General features: G+C 33.8%; 2 protein-coding genes across 2 annotated transcripts; both read left to right on the top strand.

The window, feature by feature from the left end:
- The first annotated feature begins 6,009 nt into the window (after positions 1–6,009).
- Positions 6,010–14,506, top strand: LOC132161602 (probable LRR receptor-like serine/threonine-protein kinase At1g67720). The gene is made up of 15 exons (XM_059571759.1): positions 6,010–6,279; positions 7,646–8,177; positions 8,436–8,941; positions 9,074–9,206; positions 9,345–9,416; positions 9,534–9,602; positions 9,680–9,751; positions 10,289–10,357; positions 11,467–11,621; positions 11,710–11,951; positions 12,656–12,782; positions 12,852–12,920; positions 13,021–13,207; positions 13,440–13,575; positions 14,019–14,506. The coding sequence occupies exons 1-15, from the start codon at positions 6,195–6,197 to the stop codon at positions 14,352–14,354; spliced, it is 2,790 nt and encodes a 929-aa protein (XP_059427742.1). The 5' UTR covers positions 6,010–6,194; the 3' UTR covers positions 14,355–14,506.
- A 2,925-nt stretch (positions 14,507–17,431) lies between these two features.
- Positions 17,432–23,453, top strand: LOC132192317 (nuclear transcription factor Y subunit B-1-like). Its single transcript, XM_059607615.1, has 7 exons — positions 17,432–17,609; positions 17,803–18,030; positions 18,123–18,252; positions 18,433–18,438; positions 18,577–18,651; positions 18,856–18,906; positions 23,164–23,453. Exons 2-7 carry the CDS (start codon positions 17,816–17,818, stop codon positions 23,206–23,208), a joined length of 522 nt encoding a protein of 173 aa, XP_059463598.1. The 5' UTR covers positions 17,432–17,609; positions 17,803–17,815; the 3' UTR covers positions 23,209–23,453.
- Positions 23,454–23,842: the final 389 nt, after the last annotated feature.

The following is a 23,842-nucleotide window of genomic DNA, read 5'->3' as shown; positions in this document are numbered from 1 at the left end:
TAAGATCATCATTGCCTGTGAAGGCGTCTGTTTTTGAATGCAGAATATTGAGAATTCCAATATTTAATGTGTAGTCCTCAATTGAAGTGGGTAGAGAAGGAGCTTAATGAAGGTTATAATTTACTGCAGCCGCTAAAGTATATTCTCGACTGACCAATTCTGCATGAGCCTTAATTTTGCCTTATGCAAAGGCATAATACCAAATATTCAATATTGTTGGGGAATGAATAAGTGAATAACCTTGCCTCGCTCAACCACTATACTATGTGCTCATTTTATGAAAACTAACTACGCTATTGATAGACAACTTCAATGGGCTATATTCAAGAGCCTTTCGAGTTAAAAATGATTATTGAAGTGTCTCCAATCTCTCAAAGATTGATGAATTTTTAGTGACAATTTTCTCTGTTTTGCATATGACACATCACAGATCCAGCCGTCAAAAAAAATGATTCAACAAATATGATTATGTGTGTCCATAATTTTGATTTGTAAATACCAGATACCTCGGTTGAGATAGTATGAGTCAACATACTCAAAATATTCATAATATATATTTTCAAGACCATAATCAGGTAGAAAATTATAATGACATCGAAAAGAAAACCAAGTGGTTGGCATTCCCAGGTTGAACGACCTTTCGAGATTTGTACTCTTTTCGATGTCTCTTTTGCTTGAGTTATTGTTTTTTACGGCTCATTTCTTAGCTTTGTCTAAAAAATACAGAGAATCAGTCAAGTTTTGGCATATTTTTTTTATTATTTGATTGTGTTTTAAGTGTGGGCCTATTGTTAATTTGTTAGAGTCCCTTTTAATTTTTTAATTCCTTGCGAAGTTCCAAAAAAAAAAAAGTCCTTTCAAGTTTCTTTATTGTTAGCACCAATAATATAAAACGTCCTTTCAACACAAGAACACAAAACCAAGTGGCTTCTTTGCTTCTTCGATCGTATACTTCCACACTAAGAAAAGACTTTCTATTTTGTTTGCTATCCAGCCTACCCTGAAGGCCGCAATTATTTGGTCAAAATATAACCAATGGAGCCACTAAAAACTGTGAATGGCGGTTGATTCCCACGCCCAAGTCCAACAAGAAAAGAAAAAGTGGAGAGCCTTAAAAAAAAAAAACACACACACACAAGGAGAAAGCAAGTGCCTTTATGTAAAGATGGAACAAAAGTCACAGGTTGATTAAAAGGGGCAAGCCCTAAAATCAACCCCACGAACGATGACCCATCTTGTTCAAACTCTGAAAAGTCATCAAAAGGAACTCTTTGGGGTTGGGGGTTTCCTTTTCTCATGAGCTTCCACCACCATCAAGCTTTAAATCCATACCCTATCACCACTTGCTGTTTGGAAATTAATATTGCCAACTACTCCAACCGAATCCAAAGATCATTTCAATTTATAATTAATAATCTTGATTAGGTTAAGGGCCTCTACTTTGAGTAATGCCATAACAGTCCCATTTTACTTCCTCTTATTTATTCTCTAACTTTTTTTTTACATGTCTGCAGAAAGAGAGAGTAAATGAGAGAGGGGATTCGAATTAGTAACACTGACCTCGGCAGCTTCAAGAGACATGGTATCCAGTCGATTGAGCTACCCATTAAAAACTATTTACTCCATAACTTGGCATAGCCATTTGAGACAAAAAAATTTGCCCGCCTATCTCCTGGTTGGCATCATCCCAAACCACCATGTAGGCCGGGTGGTCGAGACCACCTGATAAAGGACTTTTTACAATTTTGAAAGTTGTTTTTTTTAAAAAAAAAAAATCAACCCAAATAATAAGTGTCCTTTGTCGCGACCACCCCGATGGTGCATTGGCCATTGGGGCATCGTTTGGGAACAGCCGACAGCCTGTTACTATTTATCAACAAAAAATTCCCAAATAAAAAAATTACTACAAAACAAAATATTTTTACTTTTTTATACCAAACATTCTTACTTTTTCATTTTTTCATAATAAATATTTTTTTTTCTCACGTCACCTGACCACTAAAACTCCAAAAACCTTTTCCAAACGGAGCCAGTGATTCATGGAGGCTAAGCAAATACTTTGCCTATAGGTTTTGGTGTTGTAGAATTTGACCCTAAGTCAACCAAGAAAATCTCTTCTTCTCCAATTTGCGTTGAAACTGGTCAACGGTCGACGAAGCAGGTGAAGACAAGTTAGACAACCAATAGAATCGTAGACCACGTGTCTTGTCACTTGTGTATGAATATTTAGACCTTACTACGTACTTACATACACTTCCTCGATTACCTATACGGCTATACTTACTCCTACAAACCTCATTTCATCAATCAAGCAAAATGTTTTGAGGGGATAGGCCACCTTCATTTAAAACTTCTTTGTTATCATATCTTATGATTATGAAATGATGACGCATTAGTTGAAAATCAATTTCTTTAAAAAAAAAATTGATAAGTATAACATTTTTCTTAATCACGATTATGAATTAGGGTTTTTTTTTTTAAAAAAAAATTATTTAATTTACATTAGTCACAATTAGGAATATGTTTTTGTTATTTTTGAGTAATGTTATTTTTTACATCAATTTTATGGAAGTTAACATGTCGAATTTGAAGTTTTTTTTTTTTTTTTTCTTTTTTCTTTAATTTGTTAACATAGTAAGCCACTTAAATACGTCATGTCAATCCCAAGGTGTAGTTTAATCAGATAGAAATTACATCTAATGAAGCAAGTGTTATTAGTTCGAATTTTATCTCAATTTTCTTTTCCTTGTGCGGACATGTCAAACAAAAAATGTCATCTCGGCTGATGGAAAATGAGTATTATAAAAAATAAAAAATAAATTGGGTTAAAATGACTTTATTTCCTGAAGTTTCGGGGGTTTTTCAATTTGAACCCTAATAGTTAAAAATTGGCAATGTACCCCCTAATGTTTCAAAAATTTTTAATTCAGACTATCTGTTACTAATTTTTGTCTAATTAAACGAAAATTTAAAAAAAAAAAAAAACATTGAGGGTAATTACGTAATTTCATAGATTTCTGCCCAATTTGATGAAAATTAGTAACAGAATGTTTGAATTGAAAATTTTTGAAACATTAGGAGGATACATTGCCAATTTTTAAACATTATGATTCGAATTAAAAAACCTCTGAAACTTCAGAAGAGTAAAGTGAATTTAACCCAAATAAATTTTACAGCAAAATGAAAAAGATTTATTTTGTTATATTTAAAATTTATTTTGTATACATGACATATCATTTAAAATTTTTAAATAAGGTGTAAAAACAAATAAATCATGAAACCTTTGAAATTTAATCTAATGAATAAAATGAAGAGAACTTTTGACTACAACTAATGGGATAGAAATTAGAATGATGATTTGTATTGAATTGAATGCTACTTCTTTCAAACTTTTATAATCCGATTGATGTAACGTTTCACCCAAATATATATAAGAGATTTGGTACAATGCATTCTCCACCCATTTATTTATTTATTTTGAAAAAATCAAGATGATATCATTTTAGCCATAATAAAATAAAATGAAAAAAAACTCCTATTTGACAGTATATTAATATAGTTGTTTTGTACTCTTCTGTCTAGATAGATATTAAAAAATGCTATATATGCATGAAACATGAAGTAAAGTACATTTACTAATATTTCTAAATTATTACGTAAATTTAAATTAAAAACTAATTTAATTTAGGAATAATAAGATAATTTTCTTTTGAAATTTAATAGATGTGTATGATATGTAACTGACGTTATGTGACTATTACATTGTTCATGCTATCCCTTGTACGACATACTATGGATGGACAAGGATAGGAGTGTTTTTGTTTTTGTTTTTGTTTTATAATAATGCTTATTCTTTATTTATTTCATAAAAATATAACATATTGCTCTAACAAAATAATATCATATATATGCAAGAAGATGCATCCATTGATAAGAAAAACAAGAAGATGAGAGTGGGAGTGATTGTTCGGGTATGGGATGCAGATGGATTTGTTTTGGCCTCAATGTGCACCACGATGTCTTATATTACTGACCCGACTTTAGTGGAGGCTGTGGCTGCTTGGAAGGCTGTTGGTTTTTGCAATAATTTAGGTCTTCAACGGGTTTTTTTGGAGGGCAACGCCCTTGAAATTGTGAACACTTTACATCAAGATGAATCTTGTTGAAATCGGTATAGACAATTAATTGAAGATAGAAAAGTCATCCTAAACAAAGTTGGATAGTTGGACATGTGAGGAGGGAGGCAAACGAAGTAGCTCATCGCCTAGCGAAACTTGCACTTGGCTAATCTTTAGACCAGGTATGGATGAAGGATAACTCTAAATGTATTCAGAACATTGTATTTGACGAGCAAGATTATTTGGTTTGATTTTTATAAGAATGACTCATTTATATATATATAATGTGAAATTTATTCAATCCAAATATGATATTGATCTATCATAAATTTCTTAACTAAAAGTGATTTAATTGCTTTTCAATTTCCACTACAAGTGCATTTTCAAACGCATTCATTTTCGTTGCCTCTATCATCACTCTCAAATTAATGTAATCTCTTTAGTTGCTTCTATTATGAGTGATAATCATTTAATTTGTCTCACAATTTTTCTGTTGTTGGTCCATAATTTCCTCTCATAAACGAATTAGAGAGAAAATGAAAAATAAATTGAAAATCTTAGATCGCTACTTTGAAAATTTTGTGTAAACAAAACCTCAAAAACGAATAGAGAAAATCGAAACCCAAAAAAATAGAAGAAAAAAAAACTTGACCCGTAGATTGTTGCTGAAAACTTATACAGAAAGAAGACAACTAAAAACTAGTGTAGTTTTGCAAAATAAAGAATTGAGAGACTATAAAATGGCATATAGGAAAACATTAAGACACAAAACGGTAAAAGAACGTCGCTCATAGTACAGCGGAAGCACCAATCTCTGCAAGCGCGTGAGACATGTACACAGGAAATTCCATTTTGGGGTAGTAAATTCTTTTTTTTTTTTAATTGTCGAATTTGAATTGTGTTAAGATATATATATATATATATATATATATATATAGTTTTAATTTTAATTGAATTTATAAGTCATGTGAAAAGTGGTCGACAACCTGTCAAGTTTTTGTTTTATGTGTTTTTAGCTATTTTATGTTTCTGTTCTTCTCCTTATCTCTTTTAATTCTTAATTTTTAAATTTTAAATCTTTTGTTATAGATAACACATGACTGATATTTGATGATTTTTGTAAAAAAATTAGATTGAAGTTTTATGCAAAGATTTTAGGGTGTGTTTGTTAAAGGATTTTGATATATATATATATATATATATATATATATATATATATATTTTTTTTTTTTGAAAAAAAAAAAGTAAGAATGTTTGGTATAAAAAATTGAAAAAATTTTATTTTATAATGATTTTTATTTTATTTAAATAGTAATAAAAAATAATTGATGTGATGTGAAAAATAAAAATATATTAAAAAAAAAGTAAAATAAATAGAAGCAAATCAAAATCAACGAGATAAGTAAGTTCTCAGCAAAATTTTATTTCACAAAAAAATTATTGTAAATCGGTGTAATCACTTAAATTAATTTTGTAATTTTTTTTTTTCTTTTCATAATTAAAATGCTGGAGTGTTTTCAAAATTGTTCCGAGCGTGTGATACACCCCCACTGAGAAGCATGGACCAAGATTCCTTAAAACGAGACGTGAAGAAAACTTCGGGAGCAGAATAGAATGACGAAAAACCAACGAGACGACAAGTGAAAGGACATTGATGTGATGTGAGGCCGGTACAGCACTAGTGGTGGGTCCTCTCTGTGGCATCGAATCTCGTCCCTACATCTGCACCACGATGAACTTCGAGGCCGTAAGACTCTCTCTCCATTGCCTCTTTTTGGTGGGTCCTCTCCGAACATCCATTTCAGTACACCGTAAGAGCTCGAAGACTCCTTCTCGCTCTACTCTACAAACCATCTTCTCATTCTCTTTCCAAATCATTCACTCACACACACCCTCAAAAGAAGAATCACTTCTGTTTTATTCGTTTTGCATTATTGTTTTTTTTTTTGTTCAATAAAAAAAATATGATCGCAGTGGCATTGTAACTTTTTATCTGTAGCACAGAGTGGCTTTTCTCTGTTGTTTCTTTCCTTTTCCACCATTTTTATCATCTCATCCTCTCACTTCAGCTTTTCAATGCTCATAATGGAGACTGGGCTTCTCCTATACTCTCTCTTCTTCCTTTTCCTTCTCTTCCATGCCTCTTCAGCTCAGATGCCAGGTACTTCCACTCCTCGCTCTTTGTTTCACGTATATGTATGAGCAAAATAGTGAAATGAATTTTTTTAAAAAAATACTTGCTGGGTTTGTGGTGGATTGGTTTCTAATGCCCATATCTTGTTAAATATAGGGGCTCTGTTCTTTTGAATTGCTCTGTGTATGCATTCTTAATTTTGCTTCGGTTGCCATTTTTGATATCTTTTGTTTGTTTTTTAAGATGACATTCTAAGTAATAGAAAGGGAAAGTAACCATCTTTACAGTCCCACTCCACAGAACTAATGGCCAGACCAGAGATTTGAAGAACTGGAAACAATTGAAGCAAACGGCACAGTGGTTTTCGTCGTTTTGGCTTTTTTAGTGGATCTGATATTTTTCTTCAGTATAACAGATTCTGAAAAAGGGTGGAAAAGAAAAGAATATAGGCCATAAGTTGTAACTGATATGCAAACCCTTAAACCCTGTACTTATAACCGTCTGATACAAGTTATATTAACCATGGTTGCTTTATAACCTACAACTACCTAAAACTGTTAGCTTTTTAGGTTGTCTTGTAAGATTTGAAATGCATAAAATGTCCCATCTTGTAAAATTGTTCTTTTTGCGGATGAAGTTAACATAAACTACATGCTTATAAGTGGCTGGGACTTGGAAATTGAATTCACGAGTCACTTTTTTGGGTGGTCAAATGTGTCCAAAAACTATAATCTGTCAATTACATCAACAACTGAATAATCCTGCTCCAGTTTCCCTTGTGCTTTAGAATAATTTGCAATGCACATATTAGATACTGTGGTAAATAGTTGATCAAGATTAAAGTTGAGAGATATGATTGATCCAACTAGTGTAAGTTATAATTAAACTAGATAAATCTATCCTTTCTCCATAGCATGTGTAAATCAAGAGGAAGAGAAAGGCGTACTTCCATTGTTAGATGACTTGTTTTTCATGTCTGATCTGATCGCCGCGTTCTTGTCTGTGTGTGTGGAGGAGACTAGTACCTCAACCCTAAAATTTGTCTGATGACGGATCATCCAATTTTTTTATTTTTTATTTTTAATTTATTATATTGGTCTTAAACGCATATTTTCAATATTGAATTTAGGTTTGACTTTGAATTCCACTATTATGTGGGATGATCTCTCTCTCTCTCTCTCTCTTGTAGCTAAAATGAGATTTGTTTTAAGATAACTCCCTGCTGCTTATTTCCCGTTCTTTTACTTTATCCCTTTTTATAATTGCATAAGGTTATTTGGAGTTTTATCCATTATGTGATAAAAACACTAGGTAGACAATAGCAGTTCCTTATAAAATTTGCATGGAGTTTGGATTTACTTTTCTTCTACACCAATATGGTCTTGTGAAGCAGGTTTTGTCAGTTTTGACTGTGGAGGTATAGAAAATTTCTCCGATGACATTGGCCTGGTGTGGACCCCTGACAGTCAACTTGCTTATGGAGAAACAGCTAACATATCTGTTGCAAACGAGACACGCAAGCAATACATGACCCTGAGGCACTTTCCTGCCGATTCCAGGAAGTATTGTTACACCCTTAATGTCATAAGTAGGACTAGGTACCTTCTGAGAGCAACATTCTTGTATGGTAACTTTGACAACAACAACGTTTATCCAAAATTTGACATTTCCCTTGGGGCTACTCATTGGTCTACAATAGTCATTTCGGATGCTGGTACTATAGAAGTCCGAGAGCTAATATTCCTGGCTTTAAGTCCTACTATCAGCGTGTGCCTATCCAATGCTACAACTGGGCAGCCATTTATATCTACTCTTGAGCTCCGACAATTTAATGGTTCAGTTTATTACACAGATTTTGAGGCGCATTATTACCTCAGTGTCTCTGCCAGGATAAACTTTGGTGCAGATAGTGAAGCTCCAATCAGGTATGCACAGAATATTTGCTTAGAAGTGCTTTGCAGCCTGCTATTTCAAATATACAGTTATCTGAATGCATTTCAAAATAATATACATCAAACAATATGAGAAGAAAACAGATTAAGTTAGTCAAGTTGATCTGAGACATGTTGATGCCTAACAACCTATTAAGTGAGAATTTTGAGCTAGAAGAGGTGTACTAGCTACACATTATTGTTTGAAGATTTGTCCATATTATGAAAAGATCTGTATCTCTGTTATTTTAGGTATCCTGATGACCCTTTTGATAGAATATGGGAATCAGATTCCTTGAAGAAAGCAAATTACCTTGTTGATGTCGCTGCTGGAACCAAAAAAGTGTCAACCAAAATGCCAATTGATGTTAACAAAGATGAGATGCCACCTGAAAAAGTGATGCAGACAGCTGTAGTTGGAACAAATGGATCGTTAACTTACCGGTTAAACTTGGACGGTTTTCCTGGTTTCGGATGGGCTGTCACCTACTTTGCCGAAATTGAAGATTTGGATTCAGATGAGTCTAGAAAATTCAGATTGGTACTCCCAGGCTATCCTGAGATCAGCAAGGCTGTAGTCAATATTGAAGAGAATGCTCTAGGAAAATATCGTGTTTATGAGCCTGGATATGTCAACTTAACCCTTCCCTTTGTATTATCTTTTAGATTTGGGAAAACATCAGATTCTTCCCTGGGGCCTCTTTTGAATGCTATGGAGATCAATAAGTATCTGGAGAAAAATGATGGTTCTTTAGATGGTAAGCATAATGAAGTGTGTGCATAAAGATCTAAGATCATGTTTTCTTACTTGTGTTGCATAGGTATTGTTTTTGCTTGTTGAGTGTTTTCTATTGAGTATCATTCTTTAACATGAACTTCATGAGTTGCAGGAGCGGTTATTGGTAATGTAGTTTCACTCTACTCATCAGCAGACTGGGCACAAGAGGGTGGTGACCCATGTCTACCAGTTCCGTGGTCATGGGTGCAGTGCAACTCAGATCCACAGCCAAAAATTGTTAAAATGTAATGGTTAAATTTTTTAAGGTTTTGTCGCATGAATATCTAATAGTTTCTGCATCGTTTGCGTGTAGTCACCTACATATATGAATAGAAATGTCACTGATCCAATCACAACTATTTTGTGTCTCTGGTGCTTGGCAGTTTGCTTTCTAGAAAGAACTTAACAGGGAATATCCCTTCAGACTTGACAAAGTTGACTGGTTTAGTTGAGTTGTAAGTATAATACTGCATTTCCATTTTTCTGGATGGTGACTATTGGTTTCAATGTTTAAAGTCCACAAGTATTGATGACCCTTATATTATAATCATCCCTTTGTCTTGTGGTTGCAGGTGGCTTGATGGTAATTCACTTAATGGTCCATTACCTGATTTTACTGGATGCATAGATTTGAAAATCATGTAATCTACGATGACTTGCTCTCTAAATCATGGATATATTAAAAAATTAAGCTAATCATGATCTTTGCCTTGTGTAGTCATCTTGAGGACAATCAGTTGACAGGTGGTCTGCCTTCTTCTTTGGTCAACCTACCTAATTTGAGGGAATTGTAAGTTATTGGGACTTCTATGTCGGTAATTGTATTGCCTTAAAATTTGAAGACTCCTTGTAAACATCTATTAATTAACTTGAACCATAAAAACCCCAAGGGGTTGGCTCAAGTGGTGGAGGCCTTGGTCTTAAGGGTTGCTCCTTTCAAGGCCCAAGGTTCAACACCTCATGAGTGCAAACAATGTCTTGGGGCCACATCTTTTGATGAAAAGCCAACAATTTAACTAGTTCCGTGTAGGAAAACTTCCGAGAGTGCGGTGCACAGGACTGGGGTTTACTCTGCAGGGGTGGGTCCGAAGGGCCTTACCTTGGAGAGGTTCCCCGACATCAAAAAAAAAAAAAAAACAAAACAAAACAAAAGTTAACTTGAACCATTAATCTTACCTTAAGGTGATGCATCGAGCTGATGACTCAAAGATTTTGTATATTATTACAAATTATAAGTAATATTTTTATTTTTTGTTTATTTGAAGTAAATATTGCCATGCTGTTTGAGCAGAAGATCTTATATACTCTATGCATCTGATGGTTGCAGGTATGTGCAAAACAATATGTTGTCAGGAACAGTTCCCGCAGGTCTTCTTAATAGGAACTTGGTTTTAAAGTGAGTACGAGTTTTTACAATTAGAATTGGGATTTTATAAAATGAAATATGAGATGTGAAGAAGGGAGGAAAATAGTTGACATGCTCAAATCTTAGAAACTTTAACCTCAAAACATATATGTTTTCACAAGTTCTTTGGAAGCATTAGTGAAAGGAGGGAAGAACATGTATGTGGAAGCATTAGTATATAGTTTTCACAAGTTCTTTGCTTTTCATCCATATACATGTATTTGTTTATTTACTCTATATATGTTATTTTTTAAGAGGAAGGGGATATTTGAATTAGTGACATCCACTTCAATAGGTGTGGTTCTTAGCCAATTGAACTATCCTATGGGGTTATTTACTCATATATATGTTAAAACACAGGCGCCACATTAAGAAGAAAATGTAGCTTCAGAATTTCATGTCAGCACTGATGTTTGACATGAAGTGAGTCATTTCAAATCAAAGGATGACAGTTGCACTCGAATAGATTTTGTAATTAGTTTCATTAGTAGCATGATTTTAGACTGCAGAATCTAGTTCACCCTTTTTAAGCAAGATTTTTCTTATGGATGGCCACACAAGTAATTTTGGAAGTAATGATGAAGTAGATGTCATTTTGAGGTAGCTGCGTCTAAGAGTAATATTCTTTGTTAACAACCTTAAGTTTTTTGCCCTCTTCAAAAGTATGTTGTTTTGTGGAAGATTACACTGCTTTTAACTTTCACAACGGACTATGAGAGGAATTGGTCATGTATGTTTTTACATGGCTGATTACAACGTTGTTTATGTGTTTTGAATTGTGGAAACTAAAATGACTTTGAAGGCCCTGCCATATGGTTCTGTGCTTTAGATAAACACAGCAATAGTCAGTTCATGTGTGTTACTCCACATTATGTCTTAAATTACTTTTGCATGCCAATATGTTGAACTGAAATCCTATTGTCAGATTTAATATGAACGTGGATTTGTCTATATCTTGCCTCACACAAATATCTTTCTGGTCCGCCTCAATGTAGTCATGCTTTGATCTACTCATTTATGTTCCTTTTTTGGGGGGGTGGGGATTTTCTATGTGTCTGTCACTCCAATGTGCCAACCCTTGCTACTTCTATTCTCCTCAGCTACTCTGGGAACAATTATCTTCATAAAGGTGACAAAAGAGGAAGCCACATGAATATAATTATTGGTTCATCAGTTGGGGCTGCTGTTCTGCTTATAGCTACTATTGCATCTTGCCTATTTATGAGCAAAGGGAAGAAAAAGTATTTTGAGCAAGGTATGAGTCTGGAGCAATCTTCAAGTTCATCTCTTGCTTTTATAAAAATTGCAGTTGGTTTAACAAAACTTGTTTTGATTTGTTATAGAACAACTTGAACATTCCCTGCCTGTTCAAAGGCTAGTTCCATCCAAGAGTGATGCTCCCACAGAAGCTGCGCATTGCTTCACTTTCTCTGAAATTGAAGACGCTACAAATAAATTTGAGAAGAAAATTGGTTCCGGAGGATTTGGAGTTGTATACTATGGGAAAATGAAAGATGATAAAGAAATTGCAGTCAAAGTTCTAACCAGTAATTCCTTCCAGGGAAAGAGGGAATTTGCAAACGAGGTAATTTTTCATGAGTTGAATCTCCTTCTACATTCTATTTCTGCAGTCAAATTACCTCGACCAACTTATATAAACTGTTCAAGATTCTTTATTTTTTGGGAAACTTCACAAAACCTCCCCCGAACTTTCATACATTTTGAAAGTACCTTCTGAAGTTCAAAAGTTCTTAATTAAGAGTATCAAACTTTCAATTACCCCCTTCCATTTGAATTTTTTGTTAAATTTTGTCAAAATTTTCAAAATACTCATATTTTTTAATTAGAAAAAATAAAATAAAAAAATTGTAAAATTCATATGTTTATTTTTTTAATAAAAAAACATCTTTGCAAATGTTTTTAAAATTTTTCTTTTTTTTTTTAAAAAAAAAATGGGTATTTTGATTATTTTAACAAAATTTAATAGAAAGTCCTAACGAAATTAGGTAATTGAAAGTTTGATACATTTGTACCTTGCCTAGAAATTTTATACCCAGCTTCATCACTTGTATTTTTATCTACGTCACCTTGTTTTTTTTTTCCTTTTGACAAATTTGCTGAAACATGGAGATTTCAAACTTTGATCTCTTCCATTCTAATCTTTTCTGAAGTTAAAGTGCAGTTAATAAAAGTTCTTCATCATTCTAAATAACTCCTGTTGCATTTGGTGGGACTATTTGCGTAAGAGAAACTGGTTCTTATGATTGTGTACGCCTCAATTTCATCTAGGTGACTCTTCTTTCAAGGATACATCACAGGAACCTGGTACAGTTTCTTGGGTTTTGCCAGGAAGGAGAGAGAAGTTTGCTTGTTTATGAGTTCATGCATAATGGAACTCTCAAGGAACATCTTTATGGTAAGCTCAAATATTTCTGAATTAAGCAACTGGTGTTTGAATGCTCAACCATGTATAAATTTTTTGTAGGCCCGTTAACACGTGAACGGAGTATCAGTTGGATCAAGCGACTTGAGGTTGCTGAGGATGCCGCAAAAGGTTTATAAGCTAAAATAAATTCTTTCTTATATTGCTCACAGAAGCCTCTCCTCTATGATAGAGTAATTAAATGGACTCATGTATTCTCATTCTTGTTTAGGGATTGAATACCTTCATACCGGCTGCGTTCCAGCCATTATTCATAGGGACTTGAAAAGCAGCAATATTCTTCTCGACAAACACATGAGAGCCAAGGTTTCAGATTTCGGTCTTTCAAAACTTGCAGTAGATGGAGCCTCTCATGTATCAAGCATAGTTCGGGGCACCGTCGGTTATCTGGATCCCGAGTAAGGCTTTTCTCTGTCTTCCTTAAATTCTGCCACTTTTCCTCAAGATCAAGTTGGCATCATATCTGTTTGAATCTTTGAACAAATTTTTAAATAAAAAGAGTGTCTTCAATAATAAATTAACCGCTCGTGTTTGAGATGGTTGGCTTCACCTGTTTAGAATTTTCTTGGATCAATTGGCCACCTTCAAATGTTTTACATTATAAAGAATTTTTTTTCTCATGATATGCAGGTATTACATCTCGCAACAGTTGACAGACAAAAGCGATGTTTATAGTTTTGGTGTCATTCTTCTTGAGCTAATATCTGGTCATGAAGCCATATCTAATGAAAGCTTTGGTGTTAATTGCCGTAACATAGTCCAGTGGGTAAGTGTTTTTTGCTAAAGCCGGCATTTGTTTGGGATTGCATTTAAGAAATAAGAATTTTTAAGTCAAAAAACGCGTTTTGGCAAAAACTTCATTTTTAAGCTTTTGCTAAAAGTGCATTTTTTGAACCCTTAAAAGTGCTTTTAATTTTTTTACCAAACGATTGCTTCTTTTTTTAAACAGACTTTTTTAGTGTTAAATGCACTCTTAGGCTTTTCAAACTTAATTCCAAACATGCCCCAATAACTAAATTCATCCCACAAATTCCATTAAAGTAACCATTTTTATCAAACAACTCAAATTAGTTTTCATTTTCTAAAAATTACATATTACTTTTCAACATTGCCCATCTTCTATTGGGTTTCTCCCATCATTTTTGTTTTTTGGTTTTTTGAAAGATTAAAATCATCAGTATAGAAACCCTCCTTCCATGACATTTACAGGCAAAGTTGCATATTGAGAGTGGAGACATTCAAGGAATCATTGATCCTTTACTACACGAAGAATTCGACATCCAATCAATGTGGAAGATAGCAGAGAAAGCTCTGATGTGCGTGCAACCTCACGGGCATATGAGACCATCAATTTCAGAAGTTGTTAAGGAGATTCAAGATGCAATCTCAATTGAGAAGGAAGCATTGGCTGCAAGAGAAGGTAACTCAGATGATATGTCAAGAAACTCTCTTCATTCTTCCTTGAACGCCTGTTCCATGGATTTGGGTGGTGCTGATAATTACCTCTCAATTGATGAGTCCATTACACGGCCTGCTGCACGATAGTACTCATTCAAGTACAAACACCAGATTGCTCCTTTGTTGTGAGAAAAAAAAAAAAAAAAAAATCATATTTTTTGTTAGAGTGAGCTTACAATTTTCCGCTTATTCCTTCAGTTTTGATCATGAAAATCACATTGCAGCAGTGGTTTTTTTTTTAGTGTTAATATCTAGTTGTGGATAAAAGGTTCTACTAATGAATCCAGCTAATTCACGAAGCATAAATCATGCCTAATAGCTATTTGTTTGCGATTCCAGTAGAAATAGGCAAAATAACTACTGAAAAAGTACAAATTTTTATTTTAATTACTCTTTTCTTTTCATTTTCCTTTTTTTTTTTTTTAATATTTTATAGTCTATTATACTCTTTATTTTCTTTAAATATTATTTTGTGTGGGGAAGGGTCTGAAAGAAAGATGAGGAGAGAGTAAAATAAAGAAAGTGAGAAAAAATAATAAACAAAGTTTATAGTGAATAGTGAATATGCTAATTATTCTATTGGAGACGAAAAAACACTTCTATTGGACTGTTATTAGGGTTTTAGTTATTCTTTTTTAAGATGCTCTAAAGTTGGATATATTTTTTTTCAAATCTAGTTTGAGAAATTTTTTCAGATTTAGTCTATTAAACTGTTATCTATTCAAAATGCACGAGATTATAACATGGGTTTTGAACAGATGTCAAATTAATACGTTGAGTTGAAGAAACTTTATTCGACTCAATTTAAAAGAAAATTTTATGACGTTCTGGTTGTGTGCCGTATTTAATTAAGGTTGGCAAAAGTGGTTGGGTGTAAATAAGTTGAATCAAATGAGAGCATTAAATGGTGCAAACATCAAGTTAATGATATGTATAGCTAAGGTTCTTGAGGATCTAAGCTATCAAATTATACGGCTTTGTTTGGTAATGGGGATGGGGTTGGCCCAAATACTGTTAATCATCATTTTTTAAAAAAATCAACATCAAAACATTTTAACTTTTTCACTTTTAATATCAAATCATTCACTTTTTATTATTATTCAAATAAAAAAATCACTACAAAACAAAACTTTTTCACTTTTCTATACCACTTTTTCATTTTTTTTATACCAAACATTCTTACTTTTTTTCACATCAATCTACATTAACTACAGTGTTTAGGCCATCCCATTTGCCAAACACCCCTTACATGAACTGAGTTGGATGCAAGTGAAAGGCAAAACCTTGGAGTCAAGAGAATTAATTATCTAGTAGGTCTAGAGTGCAATGTAATTTGCACATCAATGGAGACATCTCGAGAGGCCCTCTTTTTCCTTCTCTGAAGTGTCAACACGTGTGATGAAATGGCCCACAGGGACTGTGGCACATGATATTGTTTGTACAATATGATTGAATTATAGATGAGTAGATGTTCTTGAATTGTAGACTTGTAGTGTTCTATAACGCCTTTCCAATGCCACGTGTCTAATTGGTTGTTCATATCAAGGAGATCCGTGGTCAAAGTTGTAGTCAGGGCCGTCAGGCCATGGTGAGTAGGCAACCATAGCTGATACATTGAATGTACTTTTAAGAGGCACGAGAAATGCATAATTTTTTGGTACAATTTTGGTGAGAATAGAATTTTCACTAGTAAGTTATAATAGAAAGATATTCTTATCTTTTACCTATTTACTATAATTAATTGAATATTCTTCAGTTCAAATGAAATAGAGATGATCCTAATTTACAAAAATAAACTTCAATTCGTAAGATCTTTGAGCATCTCTAGCGTATTCTTTAAATATTATTACCCTTTTTACTCTCCAATAAATATTTCAAAATACAAATTTCTCCCTTTCCTCTCCCTCTTTTCTCTCTTTTCAATAAAAATAATATTTAAATAAAATTGATAATTGTACAGATAATCTATTGAATTTTGTATTAAAAAATTAGTAAGCAAATAACTAGTAAAAAGAAGGATAGGAAAATGGTGAGAAAATACTAAATAATAGCATGTCTCTTCTCTTGAAAGAGAGATGATCTAATTCATGGTAAATATTACTAGATTAGATGTAAAAAATCTAATGCCGTATGTTATTGTGTCATTTAAAAATTGGGAATGCTAGGTGTTTTCTTGATGTTCTTTTCGTGTTATCTTGATCTTATGTTAAAATTATTTTATAAAAAACAAGTGAGAGAAAAAAGAGAAGTAACATGTACACCATTAACTTTGACAAAGCAAAATTTGTATACTTATGTACGTCCAACAAATCTAATGATTGATTTTTTTAAAAAGAAAAATATATGAAAAATGATGAGAGAATGATGAAATAATAGTAATAAAATGATACTTGCTGATATGGCAAAATCTCCACCATTGAATTTAAAAACAATGTTGAGTTTTGAAGAAATTTTCCTAGTAGAGTACTCTAAGAATGGTAGAGGATTACGATGGTTGTTGATGGTGGACCCCACAAATTCAATGGTGAATTTACATAATATATGAACAAAAATTATGTAAGAGATGGATGTGTAACACTTCTCTTTTTAAATTAAATAAATAAAAATTTGTTATATCAATATTTGCTATATTGTTTTTCATTTTAGAAATAATAATTACTTAATCCTAATATTTAATTTGAAAACTAACTGCTAAGATTTGAGTAAATAATAAAAGAGGAATGCTACGATTTTTTCTAGTGTTTTCTTAGTCCTACTTAAATATTATTTTTTTTTTTTATAGAAAAAAACAATATTCATGTAAAACGAGAAGAACACCAAAAAGAACCGTAACATTTCTCATAATTAAATATAATTAAAAATAATAGCTAAGAATTTAAGAACTTTACCAACAAATTATTTCAGGAAAAAAAAAAAAAGTTTTACACACTATTACAAATTTACAAACAAACGATGCGATAAATGGTGATCACTGATCACTACACTAGTAACGACGTCGTGTAGCCAATGAATGACGTATGACCGCCACCAAACAAAAGGCGGAAAACACAGGTAACCAGAAACTCTCAACACGTGGTGTAATCAGATCGGCGAACAATCCAGAACAGAAACAGCAGGAAGACACGGAAAAAGAGCAACCAATATAAAAATAAATCAAGGAAACCCACCACAAAGCCAAACAAAGCCCCTCACCGAAAAGAACAAAAACCAACGGTGCTGATACACCTCGCTCTCTCATCTCAGTCGTCTCCTTTCTCCTCTCTTCTCCAGCGTCCGATCCCCCTCCCTCCATTACCACCCGATCTAAAGCCTCTCGCTCTCTCGCGCCCAAATACAAATTCGGTACGAAACCCGCTTACTATTTCATTTTTTTTTTCTCTCACTCTCTCTCTCTCACACGCGCACACAGAGCCACACGTACACAAATCACAACCCGCCCTCCTTCGCTATTCTGTCTAGGTTTTCGGCGCGACCGGGGGGCTAGGGTTTCTGGTCCGACTGACGATGTCGTTTTGTGATTGGTGCTATGGGATAGGGTTTTCGCGAGGATGGCCGATGCTCCGGCGAGTCCAAACGGAGGGAGCTTCGAGAGCGGCGAGCAGAGTCCCCGCTCTAACGTTCGCGAGCAGGACCGGTTCCTCCCCATCGCGAATATCAGCCGGATCATGAAGAAGGCGCTCCCTGCGAACGGGAAGATCGCTAAGGACGCCAAAGAGACCGTTCAAGAGTGCGTCTCTGAGTTCATAAGCTTCATCACCAGCGAGTACGAGATCAATATTTATTTTTGGTTTTATTTATAGTTTTTTTTTTGGTTGTGGGTTAAATTGGAGGGTTTGTTGCTTGAATTATGTGTAGGGCTAGTGACAAATGCCAGAGAGAGAAGAGGAAGACTATTAATGGCGATGATTTGCTTTGGGCTATGGCTACTTTAGGGTTTGAGGATTACATCGATCCGCTCAAAATTTACTTGACCAGATACAGGGAGGTAATTTTAAATCTTACCGTTTTACCTTTCCTGCTTATCCGTAATTATTTTTATTGTTTGGAAATTTGATTTGTGATGTATATTCTTCTTTTTTTATTTGATATTTATGAGCTTCTGTATAAGTTTTGACTGACAGTGTTTTTCGTTTCCTTGTTTTCTCGTTTTATTGTGCTGCTGCAGATCGAGGTATGTTAAGTTATCTCTTCCATTGACATGGCTGGTTACTAAAATTTCTTAATTTTGATGTTTTTGGTTTATTGTTCTCATTCATATGAGCGTCTTTTAATTTTAAATGTTGGATTTGCAAATTATGGCATTTGATAGGGTGACACTAAGGGGTCAGCAAAGGGTGGAGATGCATCTGCTAAAAAAGACGTTCAACCAAGTCCAAATGGCCAGGTGGAATGAGATTCTTTTACACATCTAGCTAATCTTATGTTTTTTGATTGATGTATGAATTGTGCGTACTTTTATTGATTAAAATTAATATGCAAGCTTAACTCCAAGGGGGTAGGGACTAAGATTACTCATAAAAAAAAAAAAAGAAAAAAATGCAAGCTTGTCATGGCATCTTATGGCGGATGTTTTGATGATGTCTGTCAGATTGCTCGTCAAGGTTCTTTCTCGCAAGGTATTAATTACCCAGGTTCTCAGGTAATCTCTCTTTCTCTCTCTCTCTCTCTCTCTCTCTCTCGCACATTATAAACAACATAAGTGTACATCCTTGCTGAATATATTTTGTTAATATATACTAAGCTAAAATACTTCGAATGGAGTATTCGCATGATGGATGAGTAGTGTAACTTTTTCTAACCTCCAAGTACAGTAATTGATTCTCATAATTCACTTAATATTTACTTCACTTTCTCATAAACTCTAGCAATTGAAGGTGTTAATTTGAACTTAGTTCTATCAATCGAGTTTGGTAACTGTATTGATAGGTGTCCATGCTAGATATTACGATATGGTATGTGCAGATATAAATTGATATTGAAAAATTATATCTGCCCATATATTGGAAAATACCTAGAGACTAGAGCCATGTTTAAGATTGCATATTTTAATCATGATTTATATGTACTCAAGTTCACAGCTAGGGACTCACGTTGTTTTGTTCTAGTGGTTGGATTTATTTTCATGTTATGCATCCTGTCTTTTGTGTTTTGTACTCCATGGCATCATGTATCAGCTGATATGTACTAATAAGATAGTATGTAAAATGATCTTCACATATCATGGAAGAATACTATTCATTTACCATAGATGCTGTCTATTCTATTGTTACAACTAGGGCATTAGTCCACCCCTGCCCCCCACTCTTTTTCCCCTTCTCCCTCCACAAAGAAAAAAAAAAAGAAAGACAGTTGCTATTGTCTTTGAAATGATAAAACACATCAATTTCTAAATATTATTTAACATACTCATGGTGTTGATTATGCTTCAGAAAGCATTATGTAGTAGAAATTGCGCTGTATGTGGGTTTTAATCTACTCTTTATTCATCCTTTCGTTTTTTATTTCCTGTTGAAGCATTATTGTTCCTTCACTTTTCTTCTTTGCCTCTTTTGATAATAAAAGAAATGGTGGCTAGTCGGGTACCTCAACTGATGCAAGTGGCATATGAGGAGCTTATGAAAGATCCATCATTTTCTAATGAAGTGACCAAAAAACTTCTTAGCAATAGCAGCCTTTAGGGAAAGGGGTTTTTTTTTTTTTTTTTTTTTGCGTGCTGTTCTTTGTTGAATTGAATAAGCTTTTTGGGAAACAGTTTTTCCTGAAAAATCACAGGGAGAAAGGCAGCCCATTTGATTTTTACGTTGTGACTAGAATATAGGGGCTGCTCTAAGATACTTGCAAAGCGACAAGGAGAGTAGCCAAATGTAAATAGCTTGATTGACATCTTTAAGTTTAACGTTGACATGCATTCACTTGGTTATTTAATGAAGTGGGGATCAGAGGTCTATGTATAACTGCAGTTTCAGTATCTAGACTTTAGCCACTTATTTGGTCCTCGAGGATGCTGTTCCAAATTTTCTCCCCCTTTTATCTCTATAAGGACAATACAGTTTGCATACTAGTTAAAATTTCCTTTTTCTCTCAAATTTACCTTTTAGAGAGTGCCGGAAAGTTTGGACCACCTTCTCTAGGCTCATTCTTGTATGTACTTATCTATGTTTGACTTGCTTTCTCTCTCTGCTTGCATATGGTGAAATGAATTGAAAATAGTAACTTCATCTAAGCCTGTGAGAAATGGCTATAAACCATTTTTTTATCCCACAATACTGATGTGGCAGCCCAAATTAACCTTTGAATTTTTTTTAAGGATTAAATGCCATTTTGGTACATGTGGTAAGGGCCATAATGAAATGGCCGCTTAGGTTTCAAAAAGTGTCACAGGTGGTATCTGTTCTCATCCTAAAGAGCAACGTGCACCTTTTGTTCAGGTCTCATCCATTTTTTAATGGTGATCGACGTCAATACAATTTAAAATGTGACACTTGTCTTACATGGATTATTAATATTATTTATTAAAAAATTGTTAATTTTTTTTTAAAAAAAAAAACTTAAAAACAAAACAAAAACAAAAAAACAAAAATTTAGTTTGTCAAGATGTGGTTGCTGCCCCATTTTGGCCGGTCTAGGGGTGGCTAGGCCATTTGGCCAACCCTTAATTTATGTTTTATTCGTTATCTTTTTATTTTATTATTCTTTTGGTCTTTTGGAGTGTAGCCAAACACCCACAAGGGCCATGGAGGTAGTTCTGCTATCCCCATTTGGCCAACCCTGATTTTTATTTATTTTTTTATTTTTTGGCCATTTGGGGTGGCCAAACTATCACCAAGGGCCATGGGAGTGGTTTAGCCACCCCCATATGGCTGGTTTGAGTGGCTGAACCACTTCCATGGGGCCATAGTGGCTCGAGCCCCCCTCTTAGCAAATATGGGGGTGGGCGGGTACCCCTATTTTGGCCAAGATAATTTTGTTTTTTTGTTTTTTAGTTTTTGTTTTCATTTTTAAGTTTTTTAATTTTTAAATAATATTAATATTCCATATCGGAGGATATGTGTCGTGTTTTAAAGGGCGTTGACATGAATCATTGTTAAAAAAAATGGATGGAAGGTGCATGTTGGTCTTTAAGATGAAGACATATTCCACCTTTGACACTTTTTAAAATCAAGGCGGCTAGTTGATTATCGTCATTACCATAGGTAAGGGCACTAACCCTTTTGTTTTTTTTAACAAGAACTAATCCAATGATTAGTTGGGTTGCTACGTCAATATTGTGGAATAAAAATATAGTTTCTAGCATTATTCTAAGCCTCTTGATGAAAATGCAAAACATCTTCCTCAATCCTGCACCTTTTTTCTTTTAAGAGGGGGAAAATGGTGAACCCTTTCTTTTGGTGATATCCCGATGAGTGTTGGACATGGGTGGAAGCAGGAGTTGCATCCTCAAGTGTCTGACAAGTGCAATGTTTGATTGAAGTATCCGATAGATCTGAAACTTATACTGCATTTGAGGACTATCTTTAATCCTAATGACTAATATAGTAGTTTTCGATGGAGCAAACCAACCATTCTAAAAAAGGATGAAGGTCAATTCTACAAAAGAAATATAAGTTGTATTAATCATCTTCCTATATTTAGTTGTGGTAGAATCATACTTGGCCTACGCAGGATTTACTCAGATCACAAATTGTTCTTTTATAGTTCATATACCAGTTCATACATATTGATTTCAGCTCATACATCTGCACTCTTGGAAGGAGCACTTTAGAATCAATGTTAAAGAATCCAAATAGAAATTTGGTAAAAATGTCATAGATGGATCAAGGTTTTTAAAATTTTCGGATCCTATCGAAGATTAGTTGGAGGTCCTTCAAGATTTGAATGGAGGACTGTGAGATATCACAAACTACTTTTTTATTTATTTATTTTTTATTAGTAGTTTGTGAGATATCACAAACTACTAAAATAACTAGTGAGTGATTACAATCTAAAGAACTAACTTTGAAAGAAACAACAAACACAATCAGAGTAGATAAGCGAATACCTCAAGTGGACTAAGTTTTGCCAATAAAGGTCTAGCAAATTCAAATGCAGTGTTAGAAACACCCCTTCCAGAAAAGGAATCAGTTGTCCTTTATGCTCACAATAAATTTAAAACGTTTGAATAGTCTCTACCCGTTTGAATAAAGGTCTAGCAAATTCAAATGCAGAGTTAGAAACACCCCTTCCAGAAAAGGAATCAGTTGTCCTTTATGCTCACAATAAATTTATAACCGTTTGAATAGTCTCTACCTGTTTAAGACCTAAATAGAAAACAGTTAAAAATCTAATACTTTTATGAGTTGGTAAAAAATCTAATATTGGGATGCTAAAAAAGATCCTCATTGGATCCCAATTGTTAAATATTTTATTTAAGATCCAAAATGTTTGGGGCTTTTAAGATGGTAAAATCATAAGATTTTGAGATCTGGATAGGATTTTATCAAACATGAGATGGATAAATATTTGGTAGAACTGTTGCTGCTTGGAAGTCATTGTGTGATACGTGAAAGCTGTGCCCCACTTAGATTATGTTCAGTCTAAATCTTGCTTTTGTATACTAAATTGTTGAGTACATCCACTATTAGTCTATTATTAGGTGTTTTACTCTTTATTTTTGTCTCTTCTGATGTATTGTGTCTGCGCTGGTCCTTTCTTTTCAGTATGTCCCCTTTGATATGATATTACCTATGATTATTATTATTATCTGTTAGATGCCTTTTTAGTTTATATAGTTTTCCATACTATCTTTTGGAGAAATTCTGTTGATTAAGCAAATAATTTCTTCTATACGCTAGCTGTTCTATTATTTTGGTTTAGTTGGCTCTAATACGTACATACTGGATTCTTGTAATGTTTGTAGTCTCAGACCCAACATCTGATGGTTCCTATGCAAGGCACGGAGTAGACGTCTACTCATCTTCATCTGATTCCAAAATTTGGCATCTGGTCGGAATATCCTGTTTAGTGCCCACAAGAAATATTTATTAAAACCTCCTCCTTATGTGAACACTGACATTTTAGGGTCATTTTGGCACTTGTCTTGTTTCCATATGTATTTCAGGTAAATGGTGTATATTTATGGGTGTCTTGGGAGTAGAATGACTATTTTAAGAAGATATTATAAATTTTTGGTCTTGTGATTTGTAGACATGTTGTTTTGCCAAGATATTATTTTACTTAATTATGAAACGTCAATGTTTTTTTTTAAAAAAAAAAAATTATGTTTCTGACCCGGAAACTGAAAGTTTCTGAAATTCCCATTGCATTGATCCAAAGCTATCTTTGTTTTCAATCTCTGTCAAGCGGTCCTTCCAATATGAAAAATGATAGCCACCACTATTATCTCAAATTGATTAAGTCAATTTAGAGTTTTCTTAAAATTTCTTATGAAGTTCAGTTTTACCTAGTAATTAGACAATGTGAGATTTAATATTTATGATTATCTTTATAAATTACCTGACAATAGCGCCCTAATTGGTGGCATTCCTCTGTGCCACATTGCACTCCATGAGGAGCAAGCAAGTCTTAAGGTCATATTG

Source organism: Corylus avellana, chromosome ca9 (assembly GCF_901000735.1).
Source record: "Corylus avellana chromosome ca9, CavTom2PMs-1.0".
NCBI classification, from domain to species: domain Eukaryota; kingdom Viridiplantae; phylum Streptophyta; class Magnoliopsida; order Fagales; family Betulaceae; genus Corylus; species Corylus avellana.
This window is presented reverse-complemented; position numbering and strand designations above follow the sequence as displayed.

Bases quoted from the DNA above. Each gene is read 5' to 3' on its own strand.
- LOC132192317 (XM_059607615.1), top strand. From the start codon at position 17,816: ATGGCCGATGCTCCGGCGAGTCCAAACGGAGGGAGCTTCGAGAGCGGC. The intron at 18,031-18,122 runs GTACGAGATCAA...AATTATGTGTAG, and splicing joins ATAAGCTTCATCACCAGCGA to GGCTAGTGACAAATGCCAGA. The intron at 18,907-23,163 runs GTAATCTCTCTT...TAATGTTTGTAG, and splicing joins TTAATTACCCAGGTTCTCAG to TCTCAGACCCAACATCTGAT.
- LOC132161602 (XM_059571759.1), top strand. From the start codon at position 6,195: ATGCTCATAATGGAGACTGGGCTTCTCCTATACTCTCTCTTCTTCCTT. The intron at 11,952-12,655 runs GTAATTTTTCAT...AATTTCATCTAG, and splicing joins AGAGGGAATTTGCAAACGAG to GTGACTCTTCTTTCAAGGAT. The intron at 12,921-13,020 runs GTTTATAAGCTA...ATTCTTGTTTAG, and splicing joins TGCTGAGGATGCCGCAAAAG to GGATTGAATACCTTCATACC.